We start from the raw sequence: 19,054 nt of genomic DNA on the forward strand, positions 1-19,054 counted from the left end.
TGGCTCAACAGTAGACACTGAAAGCAGTATTTCTCCCTCCTGTTCAGATATCATTTTGTAGGCATGAAATATATTCAGTATCTTGCATTGAGCTGTATTAAAACTGCAGGGGAAAGAAACTTGAACAATAAGAAAATTAATTATAATTTTAAAGAGCACATATTTAGGTCAATGCACATCAGAAGAAATACTCACTTTTCCAAAGGACAGAAACCCAGACACTAAGCTGCTGGAGAGCAGAGTCTATGGCTAGCTCACCCTCAACCCCTCCCCTGCATCCGGTGGCCGGTGTGATGCCTCGCCCGTGAAAGCAGTTAGCGCACGTCTGCTGTGGCGATGCGCATAGATAAGATGGGGTGTTACATCTTTTAACAATTTTGTGCTATAAAATCTGTCTGATTTTAATTTGTATGTATTTTAATTAGTTGAAGGGGTAACTTTTTTCTCATTTTCCATTATGTGGGTATTTTACAAGAGGATTAATTTGGTGGCTGTTAGAACTGTAAATAATTACAAAAGCAGCAACAAAATCTTTGCTATTTCAATTACAGTCATACAGCAAACAACAAATTCAAAACTCAAGTTTGAAAGTCACAGACACAGAATTCTATACTTTATCACCGAAGGTGTCAACAGTGTGGCAGTGACCCTAGTTGTTACTGGTAACAAGGACACCAGCATGCACCAGTAGAAACAGTCACTACCGTCACTGCTCTAAATCGCAAGAGACAATGACTAATCCGTTTCTTACTAATCGATCGTAATAGACAGTGCTGTCACTGTTTCATATTCTTTGGTTAATTTCTTAGAGTTCTTATTACACATATGATACAACAGAAAAAAATAACACCCAACAGTCACATCACATTTTTACTGGCAGAAAGAAAATATAATTTCAAAAGGTTATTATGAAAGGTGAACATAATAATCCTCTTCACTCAAATATAACAGGGAAGTGGTGTTTTAATGTTGATATAATTAAAAATCAAACTGAAGAAGCTGTTTATAAACATGAAAAAGAAGCTGTTTATAAACATGAAAAAGAAGAAAAATTTGATTACTGGCTAACTGAAATGAACTCAGAAATAAGAGCTGGAATGCACGGCTGTATAAAAATCAACCCTCATTCTTAACTGCCTCATGTGCTATTTTAAATGTCATAGCTTCCCATGAAACATATTACCTTTTTCTCATAGGTGCGTTTTAAGTGACATTTCTCCATTTGAAACTTATTTTCTTGATCCTGTGAATAATAAATATTTATCTTTATTATACTTAAAATTGCTTCTAGGGTCAATAACATTGGTAATCTAATGAAACAAATCAATCTCTTTGATGACAAACCTTATTTGAGTCTTGCATATTATTAAGAGAGCCCTACCTGTCCAGTTTTCTAAACTACAACTAGAAACATGCATAGCTTTATGTTGGAGGCCATAAAACCTTAGTTATCTGAAGATGTTACCACTCTCAAAAGTACATACTTTACAGTGAAAGAGAAACTTTCTGATCCTTAGAATTAGGAGATCACTTAAAAATGACCAAATGAATCAACATGAAAATAATAAGTTTGAAGTTATATCATATAGAAGTGCTTGGTATTTTTTGACCATGAGAGAAAAGGCAAGATCTAAAAGGTGTGAAAGAGGGAGTTCCCTGGCAGTCCAATGGTTGGGATGCCGCACTTCCACCGCAGGGGGATCCTGAGGAACTAGGATCCCACATGCCGAGCGGTGCAGCCCAAACAATAAATTAATTAATTAAAGGTGTGAAAGAAAGAGAGAGAAATTATAAAGAATGGCAGATAATAATTTAAAGAGAGGAAATAATTCTAAAATAATAATATATTTAAATAAGGTTTATTCTTTTAACTAATCTCAAAAAAAGTAGATTGTTCAAATTAAAATTATTGTTCTTTTTACTCTATATCCCATTAGCATCTACTTTTGTTAAAGTAAATAAGATGAAAAATGATATAGTGCAATAAAAGAATCAGAAATGGCTACCTGCATTTCTGAGTTTTTTTCATCAACTCTCATTTATATGTATATACCAAGAAAAGGAGAGGTGAGTTTTAGCCATTATTCTGTGTAAAAAGACAGGACTCACCTTTAACTGCTGCTTTCTTTGAAGTTCTGATTCCTGTAACTGCTGTTTTAATTGACAGATGTTCTGTTCTAATTCTTTAATCATACCAGATGCCTAAAAAGATTTTAAGAAAATAATAAAAAAATGAAACTTTGATTTTTCTACCATCTTACAAACTTCTGGTTGAATAAATTTAACTTTTTCCCCCCCCGAAGCTTCAGTTAGAATTAAAATTATCTATAAATCTGAATTTTTAAAAAATTTTAAGTTAAAAAATCTTTTAAAGTAAAAAGATAAATTAAGTACTGCATGGCATTTAAAGTTATGAAAATATAATACTGATGTAAAAAGAATAGGCATACAGAAAACTTTTTAAATTTTAATTTTAAAACCAAATCCACTGGAATATTTAATTCATGAAATATCAAGTAATTAACTATTTTAGTATTGAGGTTATAGGATTTTCTTTGCAGAAAGTTTCAATTATCTGACACAAAAGTGTGGGGTGCCCCTGAGGGTGTCTGTGGGCTCATACAAGCATATGTGATGGCAGGAAAACTAAACCATAACCAAGATTTCAAAATAATAATAATAATGTCTAGAGTTACTCCAAAATAGGTATTAGTAACACAACTGAACATTTCTTCTCGGATTTTTATGTTTCCTCCTTTAAAAACTTTGGTAATTAAAAGGGTTAATTTATAGCAGATTTTAGTTTATTAAATATTTGCGTTATGCTATATATTAGACACTTAGCATTAAATTAAGCAAAGGAGAGACTAATTTAAAGGCCAGATAGTAGTTAGCTTCTACTACCTTTGGCTATATGCTGAGTAAAGGAAATAAGTACTTTGTATGGACATCTACCAGCATCTATAATACCTTAGAAGTTGAAAGAGCATGTTCCTTTTTCAGAAGGTTTATATCAGCATCATATCTGGTTTGTAACAGTTTCATGTTTTGCTCATAATCATTTACAAGATGATCCTTCTCTTTATGCAATGTGTTGCGCCTAAAAGCAATCAGAGAATAAAACATATTTCCAATATATTTATAATCAATCTCTAAAATGGAATTTTTTAGTCAACCAAATCCAAATGCATTATCTTTCAATATATCAAGTAAGTATCCACATTTTTATCAACTGTTTTTAAACAGTATGCTTCTTATATTAAATGGTACTTTAAAAAATTTAACAAATGGCAGCATTTAGATTGGAAACCTCCCAAGTTAAATGCACAAGTGTGATTAATTTCAGCAGATAATTTAATAGAGTTAATATCAGTACTTTATAGCCACACCTGAGAGATATCTGACTTCAGACAATACCTTGCCTTTACTTCTTGTAATTCATTACATGTTATCTGGCAACATCTCTCAAGTTCCAATTTTTCTTGAATTAATTTCTGCTTCTGTAAATTACTGTTCTCTGCTTCTCCAGTCAGCTGCTGGACACGGGACTCCAGTTCTTTGATCATCTGGTTCTAAAATAATGGGTCATTGTTAAGAAAGCCTCTAACTTTATAACAATTCTGTATCATTAAATAGCCTGAAGAAAAAATACAATGTATGAGAGATAAGAATATGAAAAAACAAATGTATCATAAACCATACTAATAAAAACTAAACCAACCTCTAAATTAACCAAGTCTCTTTTTTAAAAAAAGGAGTGCTTTCTACCATAAAAGTAAGGCTAATGTGTTTATATGCTTTTAGCCATTCATTCATTCACTGAATAAATATTTACTGAACCCGGCACTATTCTCATCTAGGGACATAGCAGTAAATAGAAGAGGTGAAGCCCTTAGCCTCCAGAAAGTTATATTCTTATGAAACTTAATAAATCTGTATTTGTTAGGTGAGTATTCAGCAGTTATTTGCCCTTCATTTGAAGTTTTAGAGAGTTTTTAAATTATAAAAGCAATGTAATAACATGTTCAAAAAAGAAACTCATAACCCAAATATTTTAATAAAGAGGTTATAAGTGACACATATAGTATCACATAAGTGTACAGGAATATTTTATTACATAGCTGCAGTGTTTGTGCACAAATTTTTCATTCATTTTTTTATTTACTTACCATTTTATCAAAAGCACTTCATTTTTCCACAGTCTTCAAAATTATCACATAATTAAATCATTTCCTTCTTATTTGATAGTTAAGTTGTGATGAATATTTTATCTTTATGGAACTAGATAAAGGTGTTTACAACTAGGTACTTTATCTAAAATTAGGGTAAGCAAGCATTAGCTAAAAGGATAATCAATTTTCATTTTAATGATTACACTTCCAGTAATTAGAAAAGGTTAGGATGACGTTCCAGATAGTATCCTTTTATACTCATTCTAAGACGAACATTTAAAATAAAGTTTAAGTATTAAATAATATTACAGCCCCAACATCCTGTATTCATTTCATTCTTTTTTTTTAATGTTTATTTCCTCATTAGTCATCCATTTTATACACATTAGTGTATACATGTCAATCCCAATCTCCCAATTCATCACACCACCACACCACCACCCCACTGCTTTCCCCTCTTGGTGTGAATACATTTGTTCTCCACATCTGTGTCTCAGTTTCTGCCCTGCAAAATGCTTCATCTGTACCATTTTTCTAGGTTCCACATATATGAGTTAATATATGATATTTGTTTTTCTCTTTCTGACTTACTTCACTCTGTATGACAATCTCTAGATCCATCCATGTCTCTACAAATGACCCAACTGCATTCCTTTTTATGGCTGAGTAATATTCCATTGTGTATATGTACCACATCTTCTTCATCCATTCATCTGTCGATGGGCATTTAGGTTGCTTCCATGTCCTGGCTATTATAAACAGTGCTGCAATGAACATTGGGGTGCATGTGTCTCTTTGAATTATGGTTTTCTCAGGGTATATGCCCAGTAGTGGGATTGCTGGATCATATGGTAATTCTATTTTTAGTTCTTTAAGGAACCTCCGTACCGTTCTCCATAGTGGCTGTATCAATTTACATTCCCACCAACAGTGCAAGAGGGTTCCCTTTTCTCCACATCCTCTCCAGCATTCGTTGTTTGTAGATTTTCTGATGATGCCCATTCTAACTGGTGTGAGGTGATATCTCATTGTAGTTTTCATTTGCATTTCTCTAATAATTAGTGATGTTGAGCAGGTTTTCATGTGTTTCTTGGCCATCTGTATGTCTTCTTTGGAGAAATGTCTATTTAGGTCTTCTGCCCATTTTTGGATTGGGTTGTTTGTTTTTTTAATATTGAGCTGCATGAGCTGCTTATATATTTTGGAGATTAATCCTTTGTCCGATGATTCGTTTGCAAATATTTTCTCCCATTTGGAGGGTTGTCTTTTCGTCTTGTTTATGGTTTCCTTTGCTTTGCAAAAGCTTTTAAGTTTCATTAAGTCCCATTTGTTTATTTTTGTTTTTATTTCCATTACCCTAGGAGGTGGATCAAAAAAGATCTTGCGGTGATTTATGTCAAAGAGTGTTCTTCCTATGTTTTCCTCTAAGAGTTTTATAGTGTCCAGTCTTACATTTAGGTCTTGAATCCATTTTGAGTTTATTTTTGTGTATGGTGTTAGGGAGTGTTCTTATTTCATTCTTTTGCATGTAGCTGTCCAGTTTTCCTAGCACCACTTATTGAAGAGACTGTCTTTTCTCCATTAAATAATATTACAGCTCCAACATCCTGTATTCGTTTCATTCTTTCTTCACTACAATATGAATTAGGTACATAATTTAGATTTTGGTGCCATAACTTCCAAATCTGAGCAATGGAAATAATTATGTCTAATGTAAAAATATGGTGTGTAGATTAACTTTTAAAAGTATGTACAATTTCTAGCTCAAAGCCTGACACATTCAGATGCTCAGATTTCTTCTCTGTACACCCGATTCACTTTGCTTCTTTGTTAGTGATGCCTCTGCTTTAGGAGTTTCTTTCAGAAGATAGTTTCAATTTTTCAATATATATCCTAAACTCTCCCTGTTTCCTAAATGTTAATTTACTGGAAGAAATAAAGAAAAGAATATTTGTCTTCCAGTTTTAAATGGTGGAAAAAAGGTGATTTGTTTTCCTTCTCTTGGAAATTACCAAAGAGAGACAAGATATACTGGAAACATAAATGAAACTCTATTTAATAAACCCTAGGAGAGGAACTTATATTTCCGACTATGAAGAAGTAGCTTGCAACATGTCATGTTCCCACTGAGAACAACTGAAAACCCAAAAAGATACAGAAGAAATCTATTTGAAGGCACTGGAGAACTTCCAAGGCAGCTAGGACCTAGGGGGCCAGAGGAGGAAACACCAGAGAGGTGAGTCCACATTGTATAAGCTGCTTTTACCTTTGAGGCCTTTTCCAATCTTGAAGGATGAGAATGGGGCAAGGAAAGCAGAGCAGAGCAGAGGAACCAAAATCCCTGAGAGAAAGGAGCTCCACACAAGCAGCTTCTCTTCAAGGCATTTGGCAAATTCTTAACATCTCAGGGCAGGAAGCCAAGAAACCAAGATAAAATACTCTGAAAAGCAGACTAGAGTTTTCGGCAGTGTCACTGTACTCAGGAGTAAGAAACCGTAGATTATTCAAGGAGGGCCCTTAGTAACATCACAGGCTTTCACTTGGGACCTGTGTTGATGGCTACAATTAGGACTGGAAATGAATCAGCAGAAGACCAAAGATTACAAAGACTTCAACCCAGCCTTGAGTCAGCTCAGTCCGTGAGTGGATCAAGGTGAGTTATCTCCATACCAGCTGCATCTCAGAGTTTAGGGTGGAGCCTCTCTGGAGAAAGAAAACATCATCCAGAGCATTTATTATTTTTCATACACAATGCCTGGCATTCAATCAGAAAATACCAGGATTCCAAGAAACAGAATCCAGAGGAAAAAAATAGAAATAGACATGCATATGGTCCAGATATTGAAATTATAAAACCCATGAGGAATTTGTTATCCTAACTCAAAATATATGAGGATGGCCAGCAAAATTAAATGATCAAATAGAAATGCAGGAATACTCCAGGAGAGAATGACCTATGGCTGGAGATCTTAGAAACTATCATCAGAACACAGTTATCCAAACTAAGCGGCATGCAAATAATCTCTTCCTTGGTTCAGTGATAACATGTGCACAGGTTGTGGCTGGAAACTCTGAACCCAACCTGGCATGAAAAAGAAGAAAGAAAGGCTGGACTGAATGAAAAATCATACAAGCCATATTTTCTGGAAACAATCTATGGCTAGGGCAATTAAGGGAAAGAAATGACATTATGAAAAGCATTACTGCAGCTATTGAGCAATAAATGTTCAAAGAATTCTCTCACATACATCCCTGCATAGTAAGAAATTCACACTATGATGGAACATGGCCCTGGTCCTATATACCCAGACACTGTCTTCAAATAACTGGCCAAGGAAGAAATCTGTATATTGAAAGATGAGTAATAATCAAAAATGGGCCAGGAGTCTATCTATATAAATATATGGTAAGGAAATGAGAGGAAAGGCAGAAAAAACAAAAGACAAATTAAGAATATTCACTAAATAAAACCACTTACATGTGACAGATTAAAATCAATGTCAAATGTATCATAAGGAACATCTTTTATAATATGCAAAAAAATCACATGTCCATAAAAACTTAGTAAACCTCACCTCTATAAAAAAATAAGTCAGAGAAAAACTGTAAGATCTCAGGTAGTTATATTGAGAGACAGAAAGTAATGAGACATGAACACACAGCTCTTAGGAAAAGGAAAACTAAAATGAAAATAGCTCCAAAAAAAAGAATGTTTAGGGGGGAGATACAGTTAAAAAAAAAAATTAAGGAAAAGCTTGTGGAAAGCAAGCAAACCAGAATGGACAAAAATTAAACACAAGAGCATACAACAGATGTAGAAAAGAGAAAAATGCTAGTTCAAATTTACATCATTAGTGTACCTAAAGAAAATAAAAAACATACTATAAGAAAACTGTACAAAGGGCACACCATAAAACTGACACAGATGAAAAATGCCACAGTTATGGTAAAGTTACTGAACTTCAAGGAAATGATCTTTTCAGAACATTAATCAGATATCACTCTCCTGCTCAAAACCATCCAATGACTTCCCTTCTACTCAGAGAAAGAAGGGATTAGTATGGCTTCTCTGTTCTCATCTCCTACCACTCTCCCTTCTCTTTTATTAACCTTCATTTTTCTCTTTAGTACTTGTCACAAACTTATGTATTTCTTTGTTTTTTTATTGTTGTTGTTTATCTTCACCAGTAAAATGTAAGCTCAAGACACTGCTTTGTTCACTATAAATCTCTTGTTTCTAGGACAGTGCTTGGCTTGCAGTAAAGCACTCAATACGAATTTGTAGACTCTCAATATTTTTTTAATTAAAATAGGATAATTGTTAAATTTTCAAAATCTCCATCCTACACATCTGTTCTTCATAGAATATACCAAAAAGTTTTTTGTGTGTGTTGTAAAAGGTAAAGATAGAACACAAGAAATTCGAAATAGGGATAAAGATATTTCCCCTATATTCAAATTATTTTTGAAAATGCGTTTTTTCTTTTTCTTAATGCAAAAAGAAACATGTGATCCTTATAAAATATTAGAAATTGTTAAAGAAACCAAGGCAAAGAGTATTGAATTGATACAAATAAGTAATTCTCCAGAATTTGCTAAGGAAAAAGGGTTTCTATTAGCCATAAAAGCAGTCAGCCATCTTTCTACAATATGAATATTGAATACAGTGGACATGAGAGAAAAGAATGAAAGTACTAGTTATATGAGAAAGAAAAAAAATAGGTGAGAGGAAAACATACCCAACAAATCAGAGAAGAAAGTCCAGGATGTTGAAGCAATATTTTGATCTCCGTTGTCTGTATATCATTATACAGAATAACAGTGATGAAAATATGTATTTTATATATATATAAAATACATATGATAAAATAGAAATAAAATAAGCAAAATAAAGTACATATTGTACATATACCTATACAATCTGCCCCTCTAATAGGCAGTGGCAATGCAACTGGGTATCATACAATTACCTTCTGACTCTTGCATTCCAAACTGCCCTGAACAACTCTAACCTTTTCCTTACTTTGCTCTTTACACCCATACCAGCAGTATAATGGTGAGTAATGATCAAATCATCTCATTCAATAACATGTATATGTAGTCTTTTTCCCATTTGAACAAATTAAACTGTCCATCCTGAATTTTACGATGGAAGACTTCTCTAACTCAACAGGAGTATGCTTCACTTTTTATAACAACTCCTACTCTAGCACCATACAAGTATGAAGAGTGCACTCCCAATTACTTCATCAATAATACAAATAAAGAGAGTAACTCTCACCCAGGTATGCAAAGCTGTTTCAACATTTGAAAATCAATTAATGTAATCCATCTCATCAATGGCTAAAGAAGAAAAATCACATGATCATATCAATAGATGCAGAAAAAGCATTTGACAAAATCCAACACTGATTCATGATAAAAAAAAAAAAACTCAGTAAAATGGGAATGAAGGGGAATTTCCTCAATTTGAGGAAAATATCTCTACAAAAAACCTACAGATAACAGTTAGAAGCTAGAAGCTTTCCAACTAAGATCAGGAAAAAGAAAAGGATGCTCTCTCTCTCACAACTCCTTTTCAGCATGAAACTCGAAATCCTAGCTAATGCAATATATAAAAAAGGAAATAAAAGGTATACTGATCAGGAAGAAAGACATAAAACTGTCTTTGTTCACAAAAAGATGATCATCTATGTAGAAAATCTAAAAGTATACATCAAAAACCTCCTGAAAATAATAAGACATTAAGAAATAATAAGACACTAGAGAATATTGTACTTAGTAAAGTAAGTCAGAGAAAGACAAATATTACATGATATCAATCATATGTGGAATCTAAAAAATAATACAAATGAAGAGAGGATCTATATACAAAACAGAAACAGACTCACAGACAGAAAACAAACTTATGGCTACCAAAGGGGAAAGATGGGGAAGGGAAAAACAAAAAAAACCCTTGGAAATAATAAGACACTATAGCTTGGTTGCAGGATACAAGGTTAATATACAAAAGTCAATCACTTTTCCTAGTAATAAACAAGGGGAATTTGACATTAAAAACACAACACTATTTACATTAGCACTCCAAAAAATCAAATACATACAACTATAACAAAATATGTACAAGACCTACATGAGGTAAGCTACAAATCTCTGATGAAAGAATGAGAAAAATCAAAGAACTAAATAAATGGAAAGATAGTCCATGTTCATGGATAGGAAGATTCAATAATGTCAATGTCAGTTATTCCCAAATTGATCTACAGATTTAATGCAATACCTATCAAAATCCCAGCAAGTTATTTTACGGATATGGACAAACTGCTCTTAAAGTTTATATGGAGAGACAAAAGACACAAAATAGCCAATACAAAATTGAAAGAGAAAAAGAAAGTTGGAGGACTGACACTGCCTACTTCAAGACTTATTATAAGGCTACAGTAATCAAAACACTGTGGTACTGTCAAAAGAAAAGACAAATAGATCAACGGAACAGAACAGAGAGGCCAGAAAGAGACCCCCATAAATACAGTCTGCTGATCTTTGACAAAGGAGCAAAGGCAATACAATGGAACAAAGATAGTCTTTTCAACAAATGGTGCTAGAACAGATGGACAACCATGTGCAAAAAAAAAAGAATCTAGACATATCTTAAAAACTATCTCAAGGGCTTCCCTGGTGGCGCAGTGGTTGAGAGTCCGCCTGCCGATGCAGGGGACACGGGTTCGTGCCCCGGTCTGGGAAAATCCCACATGCCGCGGAGCGGCTGGGCCCGTGAGCCATGGCTGCTGAGCCTGCGCGTCCGGAGCCTGTGCTCCGCGGCGGGAGAGGCCACAACAGTGAGAGGCCCGCGTACCGCAAAAAAAAAAAAAAAAAAAAAAAAAAACTATCTCAAAACAGATCACAGACCTAAATGCAAAATGCAAAACTACAGAAATCCTAGAAGATAACATATGAAAAACCTAGATTATCTTAAGTTTGGCAATGACTTTTTAGACACAACGTCCATGGCACAATGCATGAAAAAAAAAATTGATAAATTGGACTTCATTAAAATTAAAATTTTCTATTCCATAAAAGATAATATATATTAAGAGGATTAGAACATGGGCTTCCTGGTGGCACAGTGGTTGAGAGTCCACCTGCCAGTGCAGGGGACACGGGTTCGTGACCCCGTCTGGGAAGATGCCACATGGCGGAGTGGCTGGGCCCGTGAGCCATGGCCGCTGAGCCTGCACATCCGGAGCCTGTGCTCCACAACGGGAAAGGCCACAGCAGTGAGAGGTCCGCGTACCGCAAAAAAAAAAAAAAAAAGGGGGGGATTAGAATGTAAGCCACAGACTAAGAAAACTATTTGCAAAAGACACATCTGATGAAGGACTGTTTTCCAAAATATACAAAGAACTCAAAATTTAACAATAATAAAATAAAAAACTAATTAAAAAATGGGTCAAAGACTTAGACACCTCACCAGAGAAGATATACAGATGACAAATAAGCATATGAAAGGATGTCATATCACATGTCATCATATATCATCATGGATATGCAAATTAAAACAATGAAATACCACTACACACCCATTAGAATGGCCAAAATCCAGAATACTGACAACAAATGCTGACAAGTATGTGGAACGACAGGGACTCTCATTCATTACTGGCAGGAATGCAAAGTAGTGCAGCCATCTTGGAAGGCAGTCTGGCAGTTTCTCATAAAACATACTCTTACTATACAATCCAGGAATCATGCTCTTTGGTATTTACCCAAATGAGTTAAAAACTTGTGTCCATACAAAAATATGCACACAGATGTTTTGTCTTGTTTTAATTTATTTATTTATTTGGCTGCACTGGGTCTTAGTCGGGGCACACAGGATCTTCATTGCCTCATGCGGGATCTTTAGCTGAATGTGGGATCTTTTTTTAGTTGCAGCATGTGGGATCTAGTTCCCTGACCAGGGATCGAACCAGGGCCCCCTGCATTGGGAGCACAGAGTCTTAACCACTGGACCACCGGGGAAGTCCCTGCACACAGATGTTTATAGCAGCTTTGTATTCATAACTGCCAAAATTTGGAAGCAACTAAGATGCCCTTCAGTAGGTGAGTGGATAAACTGGTACATGCAGAGGATGGAACATTGTTCAGCACTAAAAAGAAATGAGCGGGCTTCCCTGGTGGCGCAGCGGTTGAGAGTCCGCCTGCCGATGCAGGGGACATGGGTTCGTGCCCCGGTCCAGGAAGATCCCACATGCCGCAGAGCGGCTGGGCCCGTGAGCCATGGCCGCTGAGCCTGCACGTCCGGAGCCTGTGCTCCGTGACAGGAGAGGCCACAACAGTGAGAGGCCCGTGTACCCCCCCCCCAAAAAAAAAAGACGCTGATGTAGAATCATAAAAAGATGCTGATGTAGAATCACATTTTTCAGGCTGTAACAAAGTGTTGGAGGGGAATTCCAGAGTTTATAACTGCAGGATCAGAGAAGGAACAAACAGATTACCTTGGGTACAAAGAATATCTTCCCACATTGTGAACTCAGAGGTGGCACTCGGAAGACGAGGTTGGAGTTCTTAAAAGGACATGGCTTGTAGACAGAAGTTATAATAGGCATTAGATTAGTAATTCAAGTTCTCGGTCATGGGAAAATGGGACAAACTGCACTTGTGGGATCTGGAACAAGAGGAGAATGGGAGAGCAACCGGCAGGCTACTGGAATATCCCGGAATGAGGCAACAATGGCCTGAACTCAAGTGGTAGCTGTGGAAACAGAAGGGGAGAGAGCAGGTCCAGGAAAATTTTCAGAGAAGTAAATAGTATGATTGAGTAAAATACTAAATGCAGGAGATGAAAAGTGGAAAAATCATAAATCTTCCAGGTTCAAAATCTAATATGCCAAGAGAACTGGCACATTCTTCCCCAGAAGAAATGCAGGCTGTGAAAAAAGAATCTAGTTCTATTACAGATACATAAAAACCTCTTTGAAGGGGTAGCGGGAAAGGTGATGACCTACGCAAGTTTGAAATGAGTGGCATCTGTGAGACCAAAGGCAAAAGGAATTGCACGTAAGCACTGTTCCCTAGTTGACAAAGTTGGTTCCCATGGAGATATGGGTCAACAACTCTGATTATATCCATTTCTGTACACTGAAATTGAACAATTAGAAGATGATGGTGGAGGCCAAGTTTCCAATGTTGGATTGAGAATTTACAGAGGGGAGGAAAAGGCTAGAATAAACCATGTGGTAATGGTTTACAGTTACAGACATCATTAAGAGATTATGTTTAGCTTAATACAGATACAGATGGTTACATATACTAATGTTTATAGATATGCATATATATACAGGTTTATATATACGCAAATACTCTGTCTGGTGAGAGGACATAAAAGAAATGACACCCCAGCAGTAATAAGTACACACCCAGCAAACAGATCTTGGTTTCTAATACCATCTCCATATAACCCACATTGATGGGGTGGGTCAAAGGGGCAGAGGGGCCTCTGTAGGGTCTCCCAACGGCTGAAGCTGGAACAATTGAAGCAACAAAATAAAGGAATATTGGATTATAGCCCAGAGCATAAGATAAACATCCATGAGTCCATACTGATAAAAATAAATGATTCCATAAATTAACAAATGAGGGAGAAGAGACAAATCTCCCATGCAGAAAAACTCCAAATAATTTACATAGATACTCCACCCTCAAGTATGGAGAGTATAACTCCCCACTTCTTATGCACAGGCTGCACATAGGTACTTCCTTCCAAAGAGGACAGTATGGAAAGGCAGGGAGGGAATGCCTTCATGGTGGAAAACCTAACAAACACTACCTCAGCCAGATGATCAAGGTTAATATCCACAGTAAGTCATTAGTAGCATATACCCTTGATGTGATATGCCGAGAACAGCACTGTACCTCCGTGATCTTACTGCCTCAACCCATAGCCCCAGTCTAATCATGAGGAAAACATGAGACAAATTCCAATACAGGGCATTATACAATATTCCTGACCAGTCCTCCTCAAAACTGTCCAGGCTGTTAAAAACAAGAGAAGTCTGAGAAACTGCCACAACCAAAAGGAACTTAAGCAGAAAATACAATGTGGTATCTGGATGAGATCTCGGAAAAGAAAAAGGGCATTAGGTAAAAATTAACGAAAACGGAATAAACTATGGACTTCAGTTTATTAAGGTATCCTGTGGATTCACTGATTGTAACAACTGTACCAAAATAACGTAAGGTGTTACAAAGAGGGGAAGTTGGGTGTGGGGTATATAGGGACTCTCTGTACCATCTTCTCAAGTTTGCTGTATATCTAAAACTGTCCTAAAAAATAAAATCTATTTTTATAAAAGGTCATCTTGTTCAAAATGATGAACTGGTGCTATGTGGGAGTTTTTTCTTTAAAATTGTGAGGCTGGGAGAAAAATTCTGGTGGCGACTATAAAATGACAAATCCTGGCCATCTCAGAGAGTGAGTGACGAGCTGCTGTATGAATCACCACATGCCACTAACAATAACAGTTAATAATAGTTAACACAACACTTCATGTGTCTAGGCCCTTTTGATACTCTTTAAACTTGATTCAGGTCCATGAATAGAATTCAGAGTGTCGGGGACTCTGAATGGAAAAAAATAGCTCCTCTTTATTTTCAGTCCCCTAACTAACTGACCTTCAGCATTTCCCTTTAACTATGAACACAGCCAACAACCAAGTTAGTATGAGCAAGACCTATGAATAACAGGAACGTAGATATTTCCATAGACCATGCAGTGTGGGATAATCACTAATATTGTTGGTCCTCCTCATTATTCATAAATTACAATAGTTACCAGGCCCACTGCTAAATCTTGAAATGTACTGCATTAGTTTAGAAGCATATGTATTACTTTATCATGGCTTTGATTTATTAATATTTTGATGACTGTAACTCAATATAATTGCTTTGCAATCTCATATATTTTATTAAATTTTCAAAAATTATTTTCAAATAATTTTCTCCCAGCCTGAGAAGGGGTGCATAAACTTCACAAGATGGCCAGTGGCATCCATGGTACAGAAATGGGTAAAGAATTCCACTAATAAAGCCTAAAATCTCAATAAATCTACTCACAGACTTCGTGTGTCTAAACCCTGGTATGAAAAGAGCCCTGTATTTTATAGCTGTCCCCTCCCCAAGCATCTAAGAATTTTGCTATCATTTTCTTATTTCTAAGTTCTAATATATTGTTTTAAAAACCCAGTGTTTAAGGGACTCTGTTTAAGACTAAATAATGAAGAATTATATATCTTATTTCAAAAGAACTTGGAACACTTCCAAGTAGAAGAGCAATGTAACATGCTACTCCACACTGATTTAGTTATAAAAATGTCACTTTTCTATCAACATTATCTTGTGTTCTGTTTATCTAAATAAATTTAATACAGTTCAAAACTAAAAAAAAAAACAAAATCCAGTGTTTACATGTTTAATTACTAATTTCACACAAGAAAATCCCTGCCAATACCAAAAGACATGAGTCTAATCATCTATACAATTGTCTGCTTACGATAAATGGCACGGAAACAGAATAAGACCCAACAAAAAAACAAAAAAGCCTGAAAGAACAAAACACAGGAACTCATTCTCAGTGACAGGCTCACCTTCCATCTGGAGCCATGCCTTGAACTCCACCTTGTTTAACTGTTAAAGCAGGAGCGGCTCAGCAAGATCTGTCTAGTTTTGATGATTCTTAAATTCAGTGCTGCTGACAGACTCTGTCCATTTCTCTCTATACTTACTGTTACCTAATGACAAGGTCTGAATGCGAATGTTTAAATTCAACTTTCATTAAAAATATAATGAAGTTTCTCTAACAGTAACCTCTTGGCCCCAAAGTATCACTTTACTTTACATCCCAAATTGATAAAAATTAAAATTCCACTGTGAAAGCTATTACTCAATGATATTCAACTAATGAAATATAACAATGCAGTAGGCATTTTAGACAATCAATATGTTTCATAAATTTCAACCCTAAAATTACTTAATATATTTATTCACTTTTGTGAAAATTTAGGATGTTGAGATGACGAAAATGTATTTCAGATATAAATCTGGGTTTTGTTCATGGCTTTGAATATCATCACTATGCTGATTATCCAGAAAATAAACCCTTGGTTTTTCCCCCTAGTAAACCTGATCCACTTTCAGTCTTCTCCATCCCAGGGCACAGTAGCAGCACTTGGCAGTTCCCACCTCTTCACTGACACCCAAGGCCAAGCCGCCCACCTCTCCCTCCTGTACCTATGACATCAGCATCCTGCTTGGTCTCCCGGCTCCCATTCTTGGCCACCCAGAGTTTGTTCTCCGCACAGAGCAAAACAGATTCTTTAAAAATAATAATCAGATGGAACACTTTCATGTGCTCAATCCAATACAAATTCAATACAAATATACCAGAAATTCACTGAACTGTATGAAGGACTGTTAACAATAACCCAATACAGGGTTTTCCCTGATTTGCCCACTGACAAATTTTCCTACCACGCTCCTTTCTGCTCCTTTCTGCTCCCAGAGCCCCGTCCGCACCACCCCTTGCTCTTCTATGAACTTGCCGGACAGTCCCAGCTTTCGGATCTTTGCACAGGCCATTCCTTCTGCCCGAAACGCTTTTCCCAGAGGATCGCACAGCCCCCATACTTCTCAAAGGCGCTGTGTAAGCATCGCACCTTCAGAAGAAAGGCTCCCCAGCACCTGTCTGCAGCAGCGCTCGCCTCTGCTTTATTCCACATACCAGTGTTGCTCAACCTATTGCCAGGGCTTCCCTGGTGGCGCAGTGGTTGAGAGTCCGCCTGCCGATGCAGGGGACGCGAGTTCGTGCCCCGGTGCGGGAGGATCCCACATGCCGCGGAGCGGCTGGGCCCGTGAGCCATGGCCGCTGAGCCTGCGCGTCTGGAGCCTGTGCTCCGCAACGGGAGGGGCCACAACAGTGAGAGGCCAGCGTACCGCAAAAAAAAAAAAAAAAAAAAAAAAAAAAAAAATTATTGCCATTACTTAATTAACTAAGAAGCCAGTTTAGATATTTTTCTTCTAATCATTCCCTACTATGAAATTTTAATACCACAGTCTTGCTGTTTATAAACTATGCCCGCTGGAGGGTCACAATCCATTATAATATCTAAATTTTGTAATCCCAAGAACCAATTTCCACCTCCTTGAGGATGAAATCACCCCACTGATTTTCTTTGGAATTTTATTTATTTTTTATACAGCAGGTTGTTATTAGTTATCAATTTTATACATATCAGTGTACACATGTCAATCCCAATCTCCCAGTTCATCCCACCCGCACCACCACCCACCCCCACTGCTTTCCTGAAACGCTTGGTGTCCATATGTTTGTTCTCTACATCTGTGTCTCTATTTCTGCCGTGCAAACTGGTTCATCGGTACCATTTTCCCAGGTTCCACATATGTGAGTTAATATACGATATTTTTCTCTTTCGGACTTACTTCACTCTGTATGACAGTCTCTAGATCCATCACGTCTCTACAAATGACCCAAATGCGTTCCTTTTTATGGCTGAGTAATATTCCATTGTATATTTGTACCACATCTTCTTCATCCATTCATATGTCGATGGGCATTTAGGTTGCTTCCATGACCTGGCTATTGTAAATAGTGCTGCAATGAACATTGGGGTGCATGCGTCTCTTTGAATTATCATTTTCTCTGGGTATATGCCCAATAGTGAAGTGGGATTGCTGGGTCATATGGTAATTCTATTTTTAGGTTTTTAAGGACTCTCCATACTGGTCTCCACAGTGACTGTATCAATTTACATTCCCACCAACAGTGCAAGAGGGTTCCCTTTTCTCCACACCCTCTCCAGCATTCGTTGTTTGTAGATTTTCTGATGATGCCCATTCTAACTGGTGTGAGGTGATATCTCATTGTAGCTTTGATTTGCATTTCTCTAATAATTAGTGATGTTGAGCATGTTTTCATGTGCTTCTTGGCCATCTGTATGTCTTCTTTGGAGAAATGTCTATTTAGGCCTTCTGCCCATTTTTGGATTGGGTTGTTTGTTTTTTTAATATTGAGCTGCATGAGCTGTTTATATATTTTGGAGAGTAATCGTTTGTCTGCTGATTCATTTGCAAATATTTTCTCCCATTCTGAGGGTTGTCTTTTCATCTTGTTTGTAGTTTCATTTGCTTTGCAAAAGCTTTTAAGGTTCATTAGGTCCCATTTGTTTATTTTTGTTTTTATGTCCATTACTCTAGGAGGTGGATCAAAAAAGATCTTGCTGTGATTTATGTCAAAGAGTGTTCTTCCTATGTTTTCCTCTAAGAGTTTGATAGTGTCCGGTCTTACATTTAGGTCTTGAATCCATTTTGAGTTTATTTTTGTGTATGGTGTCAGGGAGTGTTCTAATTTCATTTTTTTACATGTAGCTGTCCAGTTTTCCCAGCACCACTTATGAAGGGACTGTCTTTTCTCCATTGTACACCCTTGCCTCCTTTGTCATAGATTAGTTGACCATAGGTGCATGGGTTTACCTCTGGGCTTTCTATCCTGTTGCAAAGATCTATATTTCTGTTTTTGTGTCAGTACCATATTGTCTTGATTACTGTAGCTTTGTAGTATAGTCTGAAGTCAGGGAGCCTGATTCCTCCAGCTCCATTTTTCTTTCTCAAGATTGCTTTGGCTATTTGTGGCCTTTTGTGTTTCCATACAAATTGTGAAATTTTTTGTTCTAGTTCTGTGAAAATTGCCATTGGTAGTTTGATAGGGATTGCATTGAATCTGCAGATTGCTTTCGATAGTACAGTCATTTTCACAATGTTGATTCTTCCAATCCAAGAACATGGTACATCTCTCCATCTGTTTGTTT

General features: G+C 36.5%; 1 protein-coding gene across 27 annotated transcripts in view; it reads right to left on the reverse strand.

The window, feature by feature from the left end:
• CEP112 (centrosomal protein 112) overlaps positions 1–19,054 on the reverse strand; it is a 418,997-nt gene that overhangs the window by 312,128 nt on the left and 87,815 nt on the right. For all 27 annotated transcript variants that reach the window (XM_079905668.1, XM_079905662.1, XM_079905687.1 and 24 more), the window contains 4 exons: positions 3,418–3,572; positions 2,971–3,100; positions 2,110–2,202; positions 1,184–1,243 (listed from right to left, as the gene is read on the reverse strand). In XM_079905668.1, the coding sequence (XP_079761794.1) occupies positions 1,184–1,243; positions 2,110–2,202; positions 2,971–3,100; positions 3,418–3,572 (438 nt within the window). The remainder of the gene's footprint in view (positions 1–1,183; positions 1,244–2,109; positions 2,203–2,970; positions 3,101–3,417; positions 3,573–19,054) is intronic.

The sequence above is a fragment of the Stenella coeruleoalba genome (genome assembly GCF_951394435.1).
Source record: "Stenella coeruleoalba genome assembly, chromosome: 19".
NCBI classification, from domain to species: domain Eukaryota; kingdom Metazoa; phylum Chordata; class Mammalia; order Artiodactyla; family Delphinidae; genus Stenella; species Stenella coeruleoalba.